Source organism: Rhineura floridana, chromosome 9 (assembly GCF_030035675.1).
Source record: "Rhineura floridana isolate rRhiFlo1 chromosome 9, rRhiFlo1.hap2, whole genome shotgun sequence".
In the NCBI taxonomy this organism is placed as follows: domain Eukaryota; kingdom Metazoa; phylum Chordata; class Lepidosauria; order Squamata; family Rhineuridae; genus Rhineura; species Rhineura floridana.
The window spans coordinates 8,319,769-8,337,196 of NC_084488.1; the positions used below are offsets into that span (position 1 = coordinate 8,319,769).

The 17,428-nt window shown below is 40.4% G+C and overlaps 1 protein-coding gene across 12 annotated transcripts in view; it reads right to left on the reverse strand.

Annotated features, from left to right (window-relative positions):
* LCORL (ligand dependent nuclear receptor corepressor like) overlaps positions 1-13,360 on the reverse strand; it is a 125,026-nt gene extending 111,666 nt beyond the window's left edge. For 2 of the 12 annotated variants that reach the window (XR_009757832.1, XM_061584142.1), the window contains exon 1: positions 13,080-13,353. Coding sequence is in view for 11 of the 12 variants with exons in the window: in XM_061584142.1 (XP_061440126.1) it covers positions 13,080-13,247 (168 nt within the window). In the remaining variant the exon portion in view is untranslated. Of the gene's footprint in view, positions 1-13,079 lie in introns of all 12 variants that reach the window. The other 10 variants (XM_061584140.1, XM_061584146.1, XM_061584150.1 and 7 more) reach the window with 10 other exon arrangements.
* Between the last annotated feature and the right edge of the window lie 4,068 nt (positions 13,361-17,428).

Here is a 17,428-nt window from a genome sequence, read left to right on the forward strand (position 1 = left end):
TATGGGCATCACCACAAACTATGGTTCCTCACAAGCCATGGAACAACCATGGACTTCAAAATACCAGAAAGGAAAAGAAAGTAAGAAGCACATAAGCCTGTGGCACATTCCAGTCCCCAAATTATGGTATTATTGGTCACCATGATATATAAAACAGGGTTATTAAGATAAAAAATTAAAGAATCTTATAAAGCTTGACTGACTATCCAAAAGAATTATTTCTCAATAATGTGATGTGTTAATTATATTATAGGGACATTCATTTTCTAATCTTTTTGGCTAAGGAAAGAAGTAGCATGGATTAGAAATAGTGAATTTTTAACCTTTTGAAATTTGATGTGCCTCTTTAAGATAACCTGGTTTAAAATGCAATCTTAATTTAATACAAACATGTTAAAATCTACATTTACAGAGTTGGTTTATACTTATTGTGTTGAATGCAGAGTGGAACGCTGCTAATTTAAGGTTTCTGTGGACAGAAGACAATTTTTGCCAATTTCTTCAGCAACCTATGCTCTCTGAAAGTCTGGTCTCGATAGTTGGGGAACCCTTTGGACCAGAATGGAAAGTGGCACCGAGAGCAGGGGGATTTGCCTTCCTCCAGCAGGACACCTCCATTGGCTCCATCACTTATGAGAATGAAAAGAGCTCTTCCATTCATGGAACAGCCAGGTCCAGCTCCAACCCATAATCTCTTAAAACAGAAGCATGGCTACCAAAACAGACTGAGTTAAAGACTGCTTAAATAGTAATTCCATTTTCTTAGATTAAGTATTATAAACTGACAGATATTTAAAAATGAATATTTTCATCATAGAATAGTCTGGGCCCCAAGGCAGCTTATCATTTAAAAAGCCTGCAACGACGCCATACATTTATTATTTTCAGTTTTCTGCTAGTTTCATCATAACCAATAATAGGGACATTACCTTGAACAGTGCTCAGGACATGGTGAAAGGTGTTGCCAAATCTGTTGAAAATACTAACTACATCTTTCCTGTGGTAGGCTCATATGTTATTTTCTGCAAATACTACTACTAAGTGTGTCTGGATGTTAAATAAACCCCTCCCCAAATGGCAAATGCAACAAGAAAAACTTTGCAAAGAGGCAAAGCCAGGCACTCATTAAAGCATTCACTGTATAATCAACTTACAGTGGTATACATGTCTACTTGTTTACATGTCTACTTCAGAAATAAGTTTCTTTGTGTTTAATGGGGCTTACTCCCCAGTAAACGGGCGCAGGATGGCAGCCTAGACTTTGGTTAGTTCAGGAGAATACCACTGAATCTTTTGATGTATTGTGCAAATGTTTCACTTTGCAGTCCCCCTTTTGTTCCTTGTTCAAGACGAGTTAAGAGTGTCCTGGGAGACTGAAATATTCCGACTTTTCTGTTGCCATTCTTGATGTCTGATTTCTGCACATTTATTCTTGATGCACAGACTGGCTTGTCTGTCTTATGTAGAACGCAGGGAGGCACTGTTGACAAACAATGGCATATCTTGCAGCGGAAGATAAGCAAGAGAAAAAACCACCGATACTGTGGCCCTCTAATAGTACTGCCAGAGTAGTACGAGGACACAACTGGCATCTGGGTCTACTATAGGGTCTAGTCTCTGTGCCCATATCCCTATTCTAAGGCTTGTTGCTGGTGAGTAGTGTTTTCGGTTGGGGTGCTATCTATAAGCAAGTATAGGCCATGAAAGTCCTGCGAGAGGAGTCCTGTGAGAGGGAAGTACCTTGTCCATGACAGGTTGTAGATCACGGATTATATGTGTGAATGATTTTAACTGGGTGCTGTAAGTGACAGCACACGGTAAGAAAATATCACAGGGAAATCCCATGCCAAAAGAACAAATGAGGGTTGTATCATAGTCAAGCATTTTTCTCAAAAATTCCCAGTTATTATACATGTTGAAGTATATTTGCAGAAAATGTTTATTAAAGTGTATTATGGGGACAGGGCCACACTCTCTCCAAAAATGTAGAAAATGCGGGCAAGTTGTCATTAAGGGATCATTTTAATTCACAGGATTTCTTAAAGTGCTGTGTACCAAAATCAGCACAACTACGTAAGTATTTGGTGCATTTAGTTTGTTGTTGTTATGTGCCTTCAAGTCGATTGCGACTTACGGTGACCCTATGAATCAGCGACCTCCAAGAGCATCTGTCGTGAACACCCTGTTCAGATCTTATAAGTTCAGGTCGGTGGCTTCCTTTATGGAATCAATCCATCTCTTCTTTGGCCTTCCTCTTTTTCTACTCCCTGCTGTTTTCACCACCATTATGGTCTTTTCTAGTGAATCATATCTTCTCGTTATGTGTCCAAAGTATGATAACCTTAGTTTCATCATTTTACTTCTAGTGATAGTTCCAGTTTAATTTGTTTAACACCCAATTATTTGTCTTTTTTGCAGGTCATGGTATGCACAAAGCTCTCCTCCAACACCACATTTCAAAGGAGTTGATTTTTCTCTTATCCCCTTTTTTCACTGTCCAACTTTCACATCCATACATAGAGATCAGGAATACCATGGTCTGAATGATCCTGACTTTAGTGTTCAGTGATACATCTTTGCATTTGAGGACCTTTTCTAGTTCTTTCATAGCTACCCTCCCCAGTCCTAGCCTTCTTCTGATTTCTTGACTATTGTCTCCATTTGGTTAATGATTGTGCCAAGGTATTGATAATCCTTGACAAATTCAATGTCCTCATTGTCAACTGTAAAGTTACATAAATCTTCTGTTGTCATTACTTTAGTCTTTTTGATGTTCAGCTGTAGTCCTGCTTTTGTGCTTTCCTCTTTGACTTTCATCAGCATTCGTTTCAAATCATTACTGGTTTCTGCTAAGAGTATGGTATTGTCAGCATATCTTAAATTATTGATATTTCTCCCTCCAATTTTCACACCTCCTTCATCTTGGTCCAATCCTGCTTTCCGTATGAGATGTTCTGCGTATAGATTAAATAAATAGGGTGATAAAATACACCCCTGTCTCACACCCTTTCTGAAGGGGAACCAGTCGATTTCTCCATATCCTGTCCTTACAGTAGCCTCTTGTCCAGAGTATAGGTTGCGCATCAGGACAATCAGATGCTGTGGCACTTCCATTTCTTTTAAAGCATTCCATAGTTTTTCATGATCTACACCAGCCTTTCCCAACCATTGTGCCACCATATGTTGTTAGATCACAACTCCCATCAGCCTCAGCCAGCATTGCCAATGGTAAGGAAAGATGGGAATTGTGGTCCAACAACTTCTGGAGGCACACTGGTTGGGAAAGGCTGGTCTACACAGTCAAAGGATTTGCTGTAATCTATAAAACACTGGGTGATTTTCTTCTGAAATTCCTTGGTCCGTTCCATTATCCAACGTATGTTTGCGATATGATCTCTGGTGCCTCTTCCCTTTTTAAATCCAGCTTGGACATCTGGCATTTCTCACTCCATATACGGCAAGAGCCTTTGTTGTAGAATCTTGAGCATTACTTTACTTGCATGGGATATTAAGGCAACAGTTCGATAATTGCTGCATTCCCTGGGATCCCCTTTCTTTGGAATTGGGATGAATATGGAACGCTTCCAGTCTGTGGGCAATTGTTTAGCTTTCCATATTTGACAAATTGTTGTCAAAATTTGGACAGATTCAGTCTCAGTAGCTTGTAGCAACTCTATTGGTATGCCATCTGTTCCTGGCAATTTGTTTCTTCCAAGTATTTTAAGAGCAGCTTTCACCTCACATTCTAAAATGTCTGGTTCTTCATCATATGGTTCCTCCGTGAATGAATCTGTCATCCTTGCATCTTTTTTGTTTAGCACACTGAGTGGAAAACAGGTGGAAGTTGAGAACTGCAAGTTATTTACCCCCTCATTGCTTAATATGTGAACCAGGAGACCATTTCCACAACCAAGATCCACAAAAGACAATCCTCTCTCAGCTCTCTCATCTTCCCAAAGGATCTGAAAGAAAAAGGACAAAGATTCTTCAGTGTATTGCTTCCATCTTCCTTTTATTTCATCTCGGTCAATCAGTGTGTTCCCCTGTTGATTACTCAACATCCCTACCCCTGGTTTAAATTTCCCTTTCATTTCTCTAATCTTTTGGAATAGGGTTCTTGTTCTATCCTTTTTGTTGTCCTCTTGTATTTCTATACAATAACTATTGTAATAGTTCTCTTTGTCCCTAACGTACTAGTCACTGTATTGTTTTATGTAGGATTCTAACAGTGTTTCTATCTCCTTTTGCTTTCCTTCTCTCCTTTAACCATTTTAAGAGTTTCTTCAGTCATCCATTGAGGCCTTTCTCTCTTTTTAACTAGAGGTATTGTCTTTTTGCATTCTTCCCTGATAATGTCTCTGACTTCACTCCGTAGTTCTTCTGGTTCTCTGTCAACTAAGTTTAAAGCCTCAAACCTGTTCCTTATTTGATCTTTATATTCTTCGGGAAGTTATTTAAATTGTATTTTGGCATTATGATTGCTTTGTTGTTCTTCTTTAGCTTCACTTGATTTTCGGTATTACCAGTTCATGATCTGTACCGCAGTCTACTCCTGGTCTTGTTTTCGCAGAAAGTATGGAACTTCTCCATCTTCTGCTACCAACTATATAATCAATTTGATTCCTGTATTGACCATTTGGTCATGTCCACGTGTACAGTTGTCTTTTCGGTTGCTCAAAGAATGTGTTTGTGAGAAACAAATTACTGGCTTCACAGAATTCGGTACGCTTTTCTCCTGCTTCATTTCTATCTCCTACGCCCCACTTCCCCACAATTCCTAGTTCTTCTCTGTTACTTACTTTGCATTCCAGTCCCCCATGATTATCAACACATCTTGTATGATCAATTTCTTCCTGTTCTTCTGCGTAAAATCTCTCCAATTCCTCTTCTTCTGCATTTGCCATTGGAGCATAGACTTGGATGATGGTTATGTTAATAGCTTTCCTGTTTAATCTGTGATATCACTCGTTCAGACCTTGCATTATAGCTCTTAATTGTTTTTGCTACATCACTTCTCACTATTAAAGCACCCTGTTTCCTCTTAATTTCTCGTTTCCTGCATAAAATATTTTTAGTTGCCTGATTGAAAATGTCCCATTCCTGTCCATTTAGTAACTCTAAGAAAAGACATACTGAAAATTCAAACCCGTTATAGTTTATATCACAAAAAGAACAAGCACACATTTTACAGGAATGCAATCATAAAAACAATTTTAGAGAGGTGTTTTAGAGGGGAGTAGCCCTACCTGTAGTGAGTTCCCCCACACACTACAGGTAATAAATTTCAACATGCATAATGACTGTAAAATTTTAACAAAGTCTATGACTACAATGCAACCTTCATGTGACAAATTTTTGTTGATGTGGCATGGGATGACCCTAAAGGCTACTTGTATAGCTGGACATGATGGATTCAGCTTTGCATCAGGATGACAAGGTGGTAGCAGCAGCTAGAAGTCCTTTTATGCAGCTTAGAATGGTGTGTCAGCTACAGACATTTGTGAGGAAATCAGACCTGGCTTCAGAAACACATACTTTTCTTAAATCAAGATTGGATTACTGCAGAAGTAGCAGGACGACTTCTGTCCACTTTGGAAAACTCAGTTGCCCTGGACGCAGCAACAAGGATGTTACTGGGGGCATGCCCATGGGATTATGTTAAGCGAACTCTTCAATGTCTGCACTGGTAGCCAATCTGTTTCCAGACAAAATGTGTTTGCAATTACCTCTAGTCCAGTATACCTAAGGAATAACCTCTGCCTGTACCCCTACTCCCTAAGATCCAGGAGGCGAGGCACTTCTCTGTGTGCCATCCAGAGTAGAGGCACAGCTGCTAATGGTAAGAGGTAGGGCTGTGTCAGTAGTTGCACCAACATTGTGGAACACCTTGCCCCATGTAATGTGGGTGGTTCTCTCTGGCTGCATTTCGTCAGTTGTGAAGACATTTTTATTTCAACAGGTTTTGGGGTAACTAAGACCCTGATGTTTTATTTTAAAAGCTTTTTTTAATATGTGGTCCCTGCCTCTGTTATATTTGATAGTATTTTAATTGAATGTATTCTATTACATTTTTTAATTTATTGTATGCCACTCTGTGTGGTACACTATCTCTATATAAAAATGTTGGATGAACATTCATATAAATGGTATTGTGAGTGAAATTTGATGACAAAACACAATTGGTTACAAAATTAATAGTACAGTAAAGTCAGTGAATGCTACAGTAGGCATGTGCTTGGTTAATAAATAACACCCTCAAGTTTTTCTTAATTTCAGTACGCTTATTTCTTACCACTGCCTCGTATGTGTTACATGTGTCAACAATATTAAAAGACTGTGGGAGGTCTTCCTCCTTGTAAAAATTTATTTATTTATTTATTTATTTATTTAATTACAGTTCTAGACCGCCCTATAGCAGAAAGCTCTCAGGGCGGTGTACAACAAATAAAATCACAATTAAAATATGAGCAAGTGTGGAAAAAATATATATATATAGTACAATTATAAAACATTAATAAAATTGCCATTGAGATTTAAATTAAGATCATATTAAGTTTAGAATGTTAAATTAAAATATTTAAAAATTTACAAAATTTAAAAAGCCTGGGCGAAAAGGTAAGTTTTTACCTGGCGCCGAAAAGATAACAGAGAAGGTGCCAGGCGTATCTCGTCTGGGAGGGCATTCCATAGTTCGGGGGCCACCACCGAGAAGGCCCTAGATCTAGTTGTTGATCTCCGGGCCTCTTTATGGGTTGGGACCCGGAGAAGGGCCTTCGACGTCGAGTGTAGTGAACGGGTAGGTACATATGTCCCTTTTGCCACTTAAAATATTAAGGGGGAAAAATAACCAATACAATACCTTATTAGGCTAAAATGTAGACATAATAGTTGTCCACCAATTTTGCAGAATTCATGTTTAGCATACAGTTTTGGTAGGATCAGCACTACACAGACTGCAGTGAAAAAAAGACGGTTACAGAAATGTCCTCTCATATATAGCTGAATCCAGGTATATCTATCTCTTGCCCTCTATTTTTCCCAGTTCAAAAACAAGCACATAGTTAAAATTATGGAATTCACTGCCACAAGATGTAGTGACAGCCACCAACTTGGCTTTAAAGGATTAGGCTATCAATGGCTACTAGTGAGGATGCCACTGACAGAACATAGCCTTATCTTCCATGAATTTATCTATCTCCACTGTCAGAAGCAATTTACATCTGACAACAGGTGCTTTGAATCACAAGAGTGTAGAGTGTTGTTACACTCAGGTCTTGCTTGCTAGGGCTGGGCCACCAAAGCTTTTCTTATATTCTTATGATATGATGGAGAACAAGCCCTTATAAAAAAAAGAAGAAGTAGTCTTCTTATTCCAGATGGTATTTCAATCGAAGACTGAGTCACAATTTGAAATTGTTAAACACTATAAATCTGAACACAGATGCTTTTTGGATATTTCTTGTATTGTTATTGTAAACCACTTTACTGATTAAATAAACAGCTTAACTCTTACTGTACTCCCATTGAGCAGAGCTTTTCACTCTGCTTTTAAGACCACACACTATCTTTAGCAACACAAAATGCTTCTTCCTATGTACTTAACATTGTGCATCAGATGTGAGCTAGAAAACCTGACTACATTTCTTTCATATGATGACATTTCTTTCACAAAGTAGCCTGTTACTCCTAAAAGGGACTGGAGAAAGTGCCACCAAGGTAAAACACTAGCAAAACCTACTTTAAGTAAGTGGACATGACTTATGATATCATGCAACATCTTGATGTGGTGTTTTCTGCAAAATGAGCATGGCTCTCACCACACATATTTGACATTTCTCCCCTCTTAGCATTGGAAACACTTCCCTATTTAGAAGGAGCAAGACTTTTTCTTGATAATAGGTTGTGACGACATTCTATAAATAAATTTGCTGATTCCATGAAGATCTAATAAGAAGATCAAGTTAAATGCTGGCTCAATTCTACATTCCAATTCCCTCCTGCATTTCCTGGTTTATAGTAACCCCAGCTTGAAGTGGACTTCCAATTCTAGCTTGGAGGCAAATCATGAGGAATAGTAACAACAGTTTGCCCAAACTGGATGCAATGGCAAACTATGGTGATAATAAATTGACAAATACAAGAGGGGAATAATATCCCAATGGCTAAACCGTGTTTGCCAGCAATGTCTGAACTAAGCCACTGCCAAATCATACAACTCTGAGGTCATATAAAAATAGAACAGGCTAACTTTGTTAAGTGTTAGTTTTGAATAGGATCCATAGCTAGTTTGCGGCACAAGTTTCCAAACGCATTATGTAATTAGGAGGTAGCCAATATCAATCAGCATCTTGAGTTCCTCCTCAGTATGATATAAAAAAATCCACATATCCCACCTCAGGGAAAGGGAAGAGTTGTTCATCATATCATGCTTAACTCTGGAACAGCAAGAAGCTAGGTGTGATATACAAGACCACCTTTCCCCTTAGGATGGGGAGTGTCTTCTTGCACTGAGCTTTAGAGTAAGCTGCCTGCTCCCATGCTCAGGGAAATATAAAAGTTCTCTGGCATGTGCAGAAGACTTGGGGAAGGAGAGATATTAGCAGCAGCCACAAGTGAGGACTAGTAAATCAGTGGTTCTCAAGCTGTAGAGGAAACTCATCTTGCAGGGCATGGAACAGCTGAAAGGGGCAGCAGTGCATATCCAGATGAGAATATTCACACAGTCACTAGTGGAAGAGATTATGGCATGGGGGAGAGAAATAAGCAAAAAGGTACAATAAGTACAGAAGCATGGCCCAAATTCAAAAAGGTTGACTACCGCCAAACGTGCAGGTCCAAGTCAAACACCACCTGAATAGTTTAAAGTATTTTTATAGCTCTTTACCAGGAGTTTCAGTCTCAAGATTATAACTATATAATTTAAATTAATATAATTTAGTACCTAGGTTGCAGAATGCATTTTTCTTTTAAAAACTGCTATTAAAATCAGCCTGCTTATGACATTAGATCTATTAGATGCACTGGCAGGATTGTTTCAGTCATGGCTTTGTGAAAGAGGCTCCCTATTCACACCCCAATATATAACATCCATTTGCATAGAAGATCTTCCACATCATTATGCACCATATTCTCTAGTCTGTCACTCTATCCAACTGGTTGCCCAATTCCAAATGGTATTTTATTGATGGACATAAATATTATATTGAATAGGCTGACAAGAAACAAGTGGGATGTTCCCCAGCATGAAAGGACAGTGTACATGTGCACATTTCAATTTTGGGGCAGCATGGTGGAGGGAGAGAATCAAGAAGCATCTCAGAGTTTCTTGTATGGCATTTTGCCTGAATCCTATGCCTTTATCCACAATTACATATTTCAGAATGGAAGTAAGTTGAGGGACCTGAGCTGTAATCTATGTATACTTACTTGGGAGTAATCCCACTAAACTCAATGGGCCTTACTTCTGAGCAGACATATAACTGCACTATTAAACTCCTGTTTCAAAAATGGAATTGGGCTTCTGCTGACCCACTTTGATGGGGTCACCATGAAAGCAATTATAGGGGGCTATCCCTTTCATATTTTGTAATGCTTTAGACTCGGAAGAAAGGAAGGGCTTATCCTTCAATGGGCCGATGTTTTCTTTTGCCCACTCATAAGCACAACAAAAATGATAAGAAAAGGAGTGTGTATGTGTGAGAGAGTAGATTGATAGGAGTAAGGATGTAGGTAGAAAAACCTAGAGCGGGCAAGCTGAAAAAGAGAAAAGAGGTAAAAAGTAGGAAGAGTATCCCTTGCTTCCCCCTACATTTTTTAAAAGAGATGTCCTCTGGTTTGATTACTATTTTGAAAATATCCTTTTTTCCTGTAGAATTAATTTTACAGCATTTATCCATCAAGTTAGGGAATCTCTGAAAGACAGCCAAAAGAATGTTAAAGGCAAATAACTTTGTAATACTCTCAGCCAAGTGGATAGGCAAAAGTCCAGCCTTGCGGCAAATAAAATAGCAATCTAGAAAAAAGCAGGCAAGCTGAGGTGTTTTGTTAAATTTGTTAGAAATAAACTATGGTTTAAGATTAATGAGCAGTGTGCTGGTATATGCTGCTCAAGAGTCCTCACTTCACTCTGTCCTGCTCCTGCTGTTGTTGCACTAGGAGGGATGGGGGAACACACCAGAGGCTACACTGCTTTACGTGAAAACCAGTGCTCATGGTTAGTTCCCCTAAAAAATAAAAAACCACAAGCAGCAAGCCTGGCACATTCCTGGATAGCATGCCTAGATTAGATACCTGAAAATGTTGGTTCTGCAATGTGAAGCCAATTTTTCCACACCCAATTGGGGGGGGGGGATAAGAAACACTCCAAATTTCCCAGGTCTTCACATTCCTAATTTTTACAACCTCCTCCAGTACTTTACCCTCAAAGAGAAGAAACATTATCTCCATGCTGTTGTGTTTATAAGCTATAACCACACCAGTGAATGAATCCCAAAAACATAGCCCAATACATCTTCTCCTTACAGGGATAGTTCAATGTGCCTGCCAGCTGTCTCACAATTAAGCAAAACAATTTTAAAAAGTGACCAGAGAGCAATTGTTCTTAACAGAATTACTGTTGCGTGAATTGGACTACCATATCAGAGTACTACAGCTCAATTAAATCAAACAGAATACAGGTTTTTAAGAGTGAAGTAGTAGTTATTACAATTGTGTAATTGTGTGGTCCATTACGTTTAGCACTAAGGTACCCAATACTACATGCAATATGATGCGTACAAGATCTCTATGTAAAGCCACATCTAATGAACTTCTAACACCAATGATTAACCAGAACCTTATCCAAGTTATCCTTCAAAAACATATGGTGTTTGGGCAACACAGAAGCTAGATATTAAAATAATGATTCAGTACTTACAAACATACTGAATGAAAGCCAAAGATGACAGAGAAAGAAGTATTTGTCAGAAAAAAAATTGTCAACATCTCACTAGTCAAGAGTTCCGTCTTATTCAGCAACTGCTTCATAAACAACATTTAGTACTTCTGACTCTCTACGTCCTTGAAAGCTAGCAATATTATGCATTTCTGGGGATGAAAGATGCCCAATTATACAAGCTGCTTCCTTATGTGCTAGACAGAATGAAGGGCCAACTCAAAGTCTGCACTTCCACCATTCTTAACTAGACTCTAGGCTAGCACTCCAGGCACAATTAAAGTTCTCCACCATCAACAGTACACTGGCAAATGAATGTCTCCACTGTTAGTGTTCCCTGAGTGAGGGGGAAGAACTTTGGATCTGCCAGTAGTAATGCAGTGTGGCGAATATTGGGGTGCTGGCACTTGAGAGCTCTCAGCTGCATTCTCAACCACACTTTAACATCGCATATAGGTATGAGTATGACTATAGTCAGGTCAGAAGCCCCAAAGAATAAAAACCCTCATTTCTCCACTACTCTTCCAATTTAATGCTATCTGAATACAGGTCGTCTTCCTTTTATTCTTAGCCACAAAAGGAACAGAAGTCAGCGTACTACCAATTTTAAGAGATTCATCTGATAATTGCAGAACAATGTGCTTCGTGCAAAGTTGTAAGATTAAGTTCAGGCCACTCTAAATGCTCTATATAGTCAGATAGCAAAAATGTCTTTCCAAAAGCTAAAATGCAAAGATACATTTCTGGAACAGAGGTGCTTTGTGAAGGTAGTTCAATAATCATATGGCACTGCAGAAGAAGACTATATTTCATACACTCCTAAGTGAGCAAAAAGATGTCCACAACACCAAGAAGAAGGGGGGTTAAATAGTCTAGAGCACACACAGATGGGCATCCACTCTGAAACCACGAAATCCATATCCAGAAAAAGGACTACTGAGTGAAGCAATTCTAACAAATGAAATGAGAACCGACTTCAGGTCGGTAACTGAACAAACCAACTATCTTCAGCAGGAACAGTTACAATGCATTATGTGCCTCTTCTGCCCCACCCATGACAAAGGAAAAGTGTGGATAGAGGCAGGACCAACCAAAGTTATTTTGCTATTGAAAGTGGAAAATTCAAATTGCATTGTCCCCTCTTCCCCCCCCCAACTCTTAACAGAGCACAACTCACTGGGAAATGCTCCCCGTGCAAGCTTGCTAAACAAACCAGAGCTGTACATTTTGACAGGACTTGTTCAGTAGAACTTCTCTACTGATTGTGTCTTTTGGTTATGATCTGTTCATCTTATATTCTGCTACCCTTAACGGTACCACCAGATATGGTGATCTCACCACATCTCTAGCAACACATCTGGATAAGGAAAAAAACTTAGAGGAAAAATCAAATCTCACACCACATCCCCGTATGCCACCCAGCCTATACAAAAATCTTTATTACTTCCCACATGTGCATACACAGATACACACAATCAAGAAGAAATAGGTTTTACTTTCATGGCACCAAGTACAGCTAAAAGGGCCCTAAAAGAAACTAGGAACAAAACCTGGCTTTACACCAAATAAGTTTTACAAATTAAGAGGAACGGGGAGAGAGATAAAGAGCAACTTCCAACTCGGACCTACTAAACAAGCCACACTGGACACAGGACAGCCCATGGGATTGGCTGGGAGGTGTAAGGGGAAGGAGGGGAAAGGAGCGAGAACAGCCGTTGTTATGACAACCCCAGAGGGAGGAAGCCAGGCAGGCAGGCGGGCGCAGGCCAGCGCGAGGGAGGGGGAACTTCAAATCCCAACCGTCAACGCACGAGCGGCTTCCCCTCTTAAAGGGGCGGGCGCACCCCGACGGTCCCCAACGCGCACTCTCAAGAAGGAACCCCGGACAAAAGGGACTGTCTATCACTCACCCCTCCTCGCCGTGGTTGTGTCAGCCGAACCTGAGCCAGCAGGCGGGCTTTTATCTACCTTCTTCCCGTCCCGATCAGGCACGCCTTTCCCCGAGGGAGAGTTTATCCTATACTCGACGCCGCCAGCCGAGCCGCTCGGCTCTGCGTTCCTCACAACCTCCCCCCCCCCCCGGCTCTCCCTCCACCGCTAACTCCTTCCCCGGACGCAGCTCCGCTTCTCCCCGTCTCTCTCTTACCCACACAGTGCATGAGCCGGTGCCGCCAGGAGTCGAGTTCGCGGCGGACTCCCCTACGTTCCGCCGTGCAGCGGGGGCTCCGGCACTGCGAGGCGCCAGGAGCGGGAGCCGCGGCGGCCATTCTCTCTGTTCCCTTTTCCATCTGCCTCTGACCTCACGCCCGCTCATTTACATACGGGAGCGCGCGCGCCGACGGCCCCGCCTACTCTGTTACACGCGAACGAACGCGCGTCCCCGTGCCTTGGCGACTAGCTGCTCGCTAGCCTGTCCTAAACAATCTCTTCTCTACTTTTGAACGCCTAAGGGAAGGAGGCAGAAGAAGTGCAGGCCCTGGAGTAGAGCATCCAATAGGAAGAAGATATGTATTTTGTACTGCAAGGGCTAGAAGCCCGGACTGGTAATTGATTATGTAGAATCTATTAAGAAAATGTGCCTCTGCGGACTACAAATCCCAGAAGCACTTGCGCCAGTGCAACGCCCCCCCCACGCCTCGCGACCAGCCTGCAACAATGCATGCAAGAGCTAGAAGTTCAAACATAATTTGAACATTTTTATTCCTCTTAATTTTACAAAAATATTCGCCGTATCGCCAGTGTAAATCACAGCACACACCCATTCACCCTAGCCAACAAATTTCTTCCGAAAGCTGTTGGGAAATTATCAGCTCACCATAAAATAAGCAGTAGAAAAATAAAAGGGAATGGAAGATCAGTGACGTAGAACGAATTAAAGTATGCATGCTTTACAACTGTTCTTTCCTATTGTAATTTCTATAAAGTTGCTTGAAAAAGCTGAATTTGTTCTAAACACATTAGAAACAAGAAATGTCTCAATTATTTGTTCACTACCATAGGAGTTATTAAACCGGAGAATTATCCCTATACTGAAATACCCCAATAGTTTTCAAACAGCATTCCGGACAACACGTAAGGCATTGGGGAATTCTTGGAAGCTTCTCAGGATGTGTACACATCAATATCTTTAAAACACATTCAAAACAGATTTTCCCCACTCCGTCAAAGAATTGTGGGACTTTACCCCCTGAACTACAATTCCCAGCACCCTTAAACTACAGTTCCCATGATGCTGGGGGGGTGCTTTGAAGGTATGGTGTGTATGCAGCCATAGTTAGCTGCTCCTGCAAAAATGAATTAGGAAAGACAAACAAAATATCTAAGCAACCACCTTGAGTTGCCCTTCAGTTACACTGTAACAAGCAGAGCAATGAAAGGCATGACAGCATCAAAACCTCTTTCAGAACTCCTTAGTAGTCATTTTGAGAGGTGTTAACTAGAACTCATACATGCAGATACGTGTTCCTTCCAGGAACAACCAACTAAATCAAGTTCTGTTTCTTCTAGTACTCAGGACAGTATGTTAGGCGGTCAAGCTAGAAAATGGGCTGTAAGATGATCTCATAATTCGTGTTCATTTGAAGAGGCTACTCAAGAACTTCCTTAAAAGCCCTTACTAAGCATGAACTGTGAAGCCCAGTTATGGCTACAGTAGGGCCCCACTCATATGGTGGGTAACGTTCCGGAATCCCCGCCATAAAGCGAAAACCGCTGAAAAGCGGAACTCATTGAATAAAATGGTGTGCGACGCCCGAAAACCACCGTAAAAGCAGAACAAGAGCTGTATGAGTGGGGCTTTAGTCTAATTGTGTCTAACTGAGACTGCCGCATTAGCGAAGTGCTGTAAAGCGGGACCCTACTGTATATGGTATTAGGCTAGGAAAAAGCCAATTCAAAGACACAAAATATTCTATCAAACTGTCTGATAAGATTAAATATTCTTGTTTTCCGTTTATTTATTGACCTCAGTGATTGGCTCTTCTGGGATTATTCGTTGACAAGTGCAAAATGCTTTTTCCTATTGGTTAATTGTTTTTGTTGTTGTTATGTGCCTCCAAGTTGACTACTACTTATGGCGACCCTATGAATCAGTGACCTCCAAGAACATCTGTCATGAACCACCCTGTTCAGATCTTGTAAGTTCAGGTCTGTGGCTTCCTTTATGGAATCAATCCATCTCTTGTTTGGCCTTCCTCTTTTTCTACTCCCTTCTGTTTTTCCAAGCGTTATTATCTTTTCTAATGAATCGTGTCTTCTCATGTGTCCAAAGTATGATAACCTCAGTTTCATCATTTTAGCTTCTAGTGATAGTTCTGGTTTAATTTGTTCTAACACTGAATTATTTGTCTTTTTCGCAGTCCATGATATCTGCAAAGCTCTTCTCCAACACCACATTTCAAATTTGATTTTTCTCTTATCTGCTTTTTTCACTGTCCAACTTTCACATCCATACATAGAGATCGGGAATACCATGGTCTGAATGATCCTGACTTTGGTGTTCAGTGATACATCTTTGCATTTGAGGACCTTTTCTAGTTCTCTCACAGCTGCCCTCCCCAGTCCTAGCCTTCTTCTGATTTCTTGACTATTGTCTCCATTTTTGTTAATGACTGTGCCAAGGTACTGATAATCCTTGACAAGTTCAATGTCCTCATTGCCAACTGTAAAGCTACATAAATCTTCTGTTGTCGTTACTTTAGTCTTTTTGACATTCAGTTGTTGTCCTGCTTTTGTGCTTTCCTCTTTAACTTTCATCAGCATTCGTTTTAAATCAGTACTGGTTTCTGCTAGTAGTATGGTATCATCTGCATATCTTAAATTATTTATATTTCTCCCTCCAATTTTCACACCTCCTTCATCTTGGTCCAGTCCTGCTTTCAGTATGATATGTTCTGCGTACAGATTAAATAAATAGGGTGATAAAATACACCCCTGTCTCACACCATTTCCAATGGGGAACCAATTGGTTTCTCCAAATTCTGTGCCTACAGTAGCCTCTTGTCCAGAGTATAGGTTGTGCATCAGGACAATCAGATGCTGTGGCACCCCCATTTCTTTTAAAGCATTCCATAGTTTTTCATGATCTACAAATGTACTTTGCTGTAATCTATAAAGCACATTATCCAATGTATGTTTGCGATATGATCTCTGGTGCCTCTTCCCTTTCTAAATCCAGCTTGGACGTCTGGCATTTCTCGCTCCATATATGGTAAGAGCCTTTGTTGTAGAATCTTGAGCAGTACTTTACTTGCGTGGGATATTAAGGCAATAGTTCAATAATTACTGCATTCCCTGGGATCCCCTTTTCTTTGGAATTGTATATGGAACGCTTCCAGTTTGTGGGCCATTGTTTAGTTTTCCATATTTCTTGACAGATTTTAGTCAAAATTTGGACTGATTCAGTCTCAGTAGCTTGTAGCAGCTCTATTGGTATGCCATCTGTTCCCGGTGATTTGTTTCTTCCAAATATTTTAAGAGCAGCTTTCACCTCGCATTCTAAAATTTCTGGTTCTTCATCATATGGTTCCTCCATGAATGAATCTGTCATCCACCAACTACCTGTTACAGGGACCAAGGCTATCACTAATCCAAATGCATACCTCTTACATCATGCTAGCAATGGTAATTAAAAATTGTGAAAAAGCTTATCACCATCTTCCCCACCACCACACTTTACTGCTTTTACAGCTGGGGATTAGCAGCAGCCAGATACTGGCTGCCTGTTAAACAAGACATGGCAGGTACAGAACACTACAACACAGAAAAAGTAAGAAAGCTTGTTTCAGAATTTAAGAAATAAACTGGAATTCTGTTTGAGGCACATACAGTAAGTTGTAGCCTGACTCCAAAGAAAATACCACAGCTTCCAATGGGACTTAAAGGGTATATGGGATTTTAGCCTTAAGAATCTACTGACCTTTGTCTCAGTGCTTTATTGCAACCCATTCTTCCTTTGAGGATGAACCATTGAACCAGAACATTTTTGCTCACATCAAATGGGTTAGTTGATTTTGCCAGTCTCTCTCATAGATTTTGCACATTCATTGTATACAACATCTAGCATATGTTGATCTTATATAAATATTAGATTGTATGAGTTAAATCGTGAACATGAGCAAACAATGCGATGTGGCTGCAAAAAAGACAAATGCTATTTTAGGCTGCATTAAGAGACGTATAGTTTCCAAATTGTGTGAAGTACTTGTTCCCCTCTATTCGGCACCGGTTAGGCCTCATCTTGAGTACTGCATCTGGTTCTGGACACCGCACTTTAAGCAGGATGCAGATAAACTGGAACAGGTTCAGGGGAAGGTAACAAGGATGATCAGTGGACTGGAAACAAAGCCCTATGAGGAGAGACTGAAAGAACTGGGCATGTTTAGCCTGGAGAAGAGAAGGCTGAGGGGAGATATGATAGCCCCCTTCAGTACTTGAAAGGTTGTCACACAGAGGAGGGCTAGGATCTCATCATTGAGCCCAATAACGGGCTCAAGT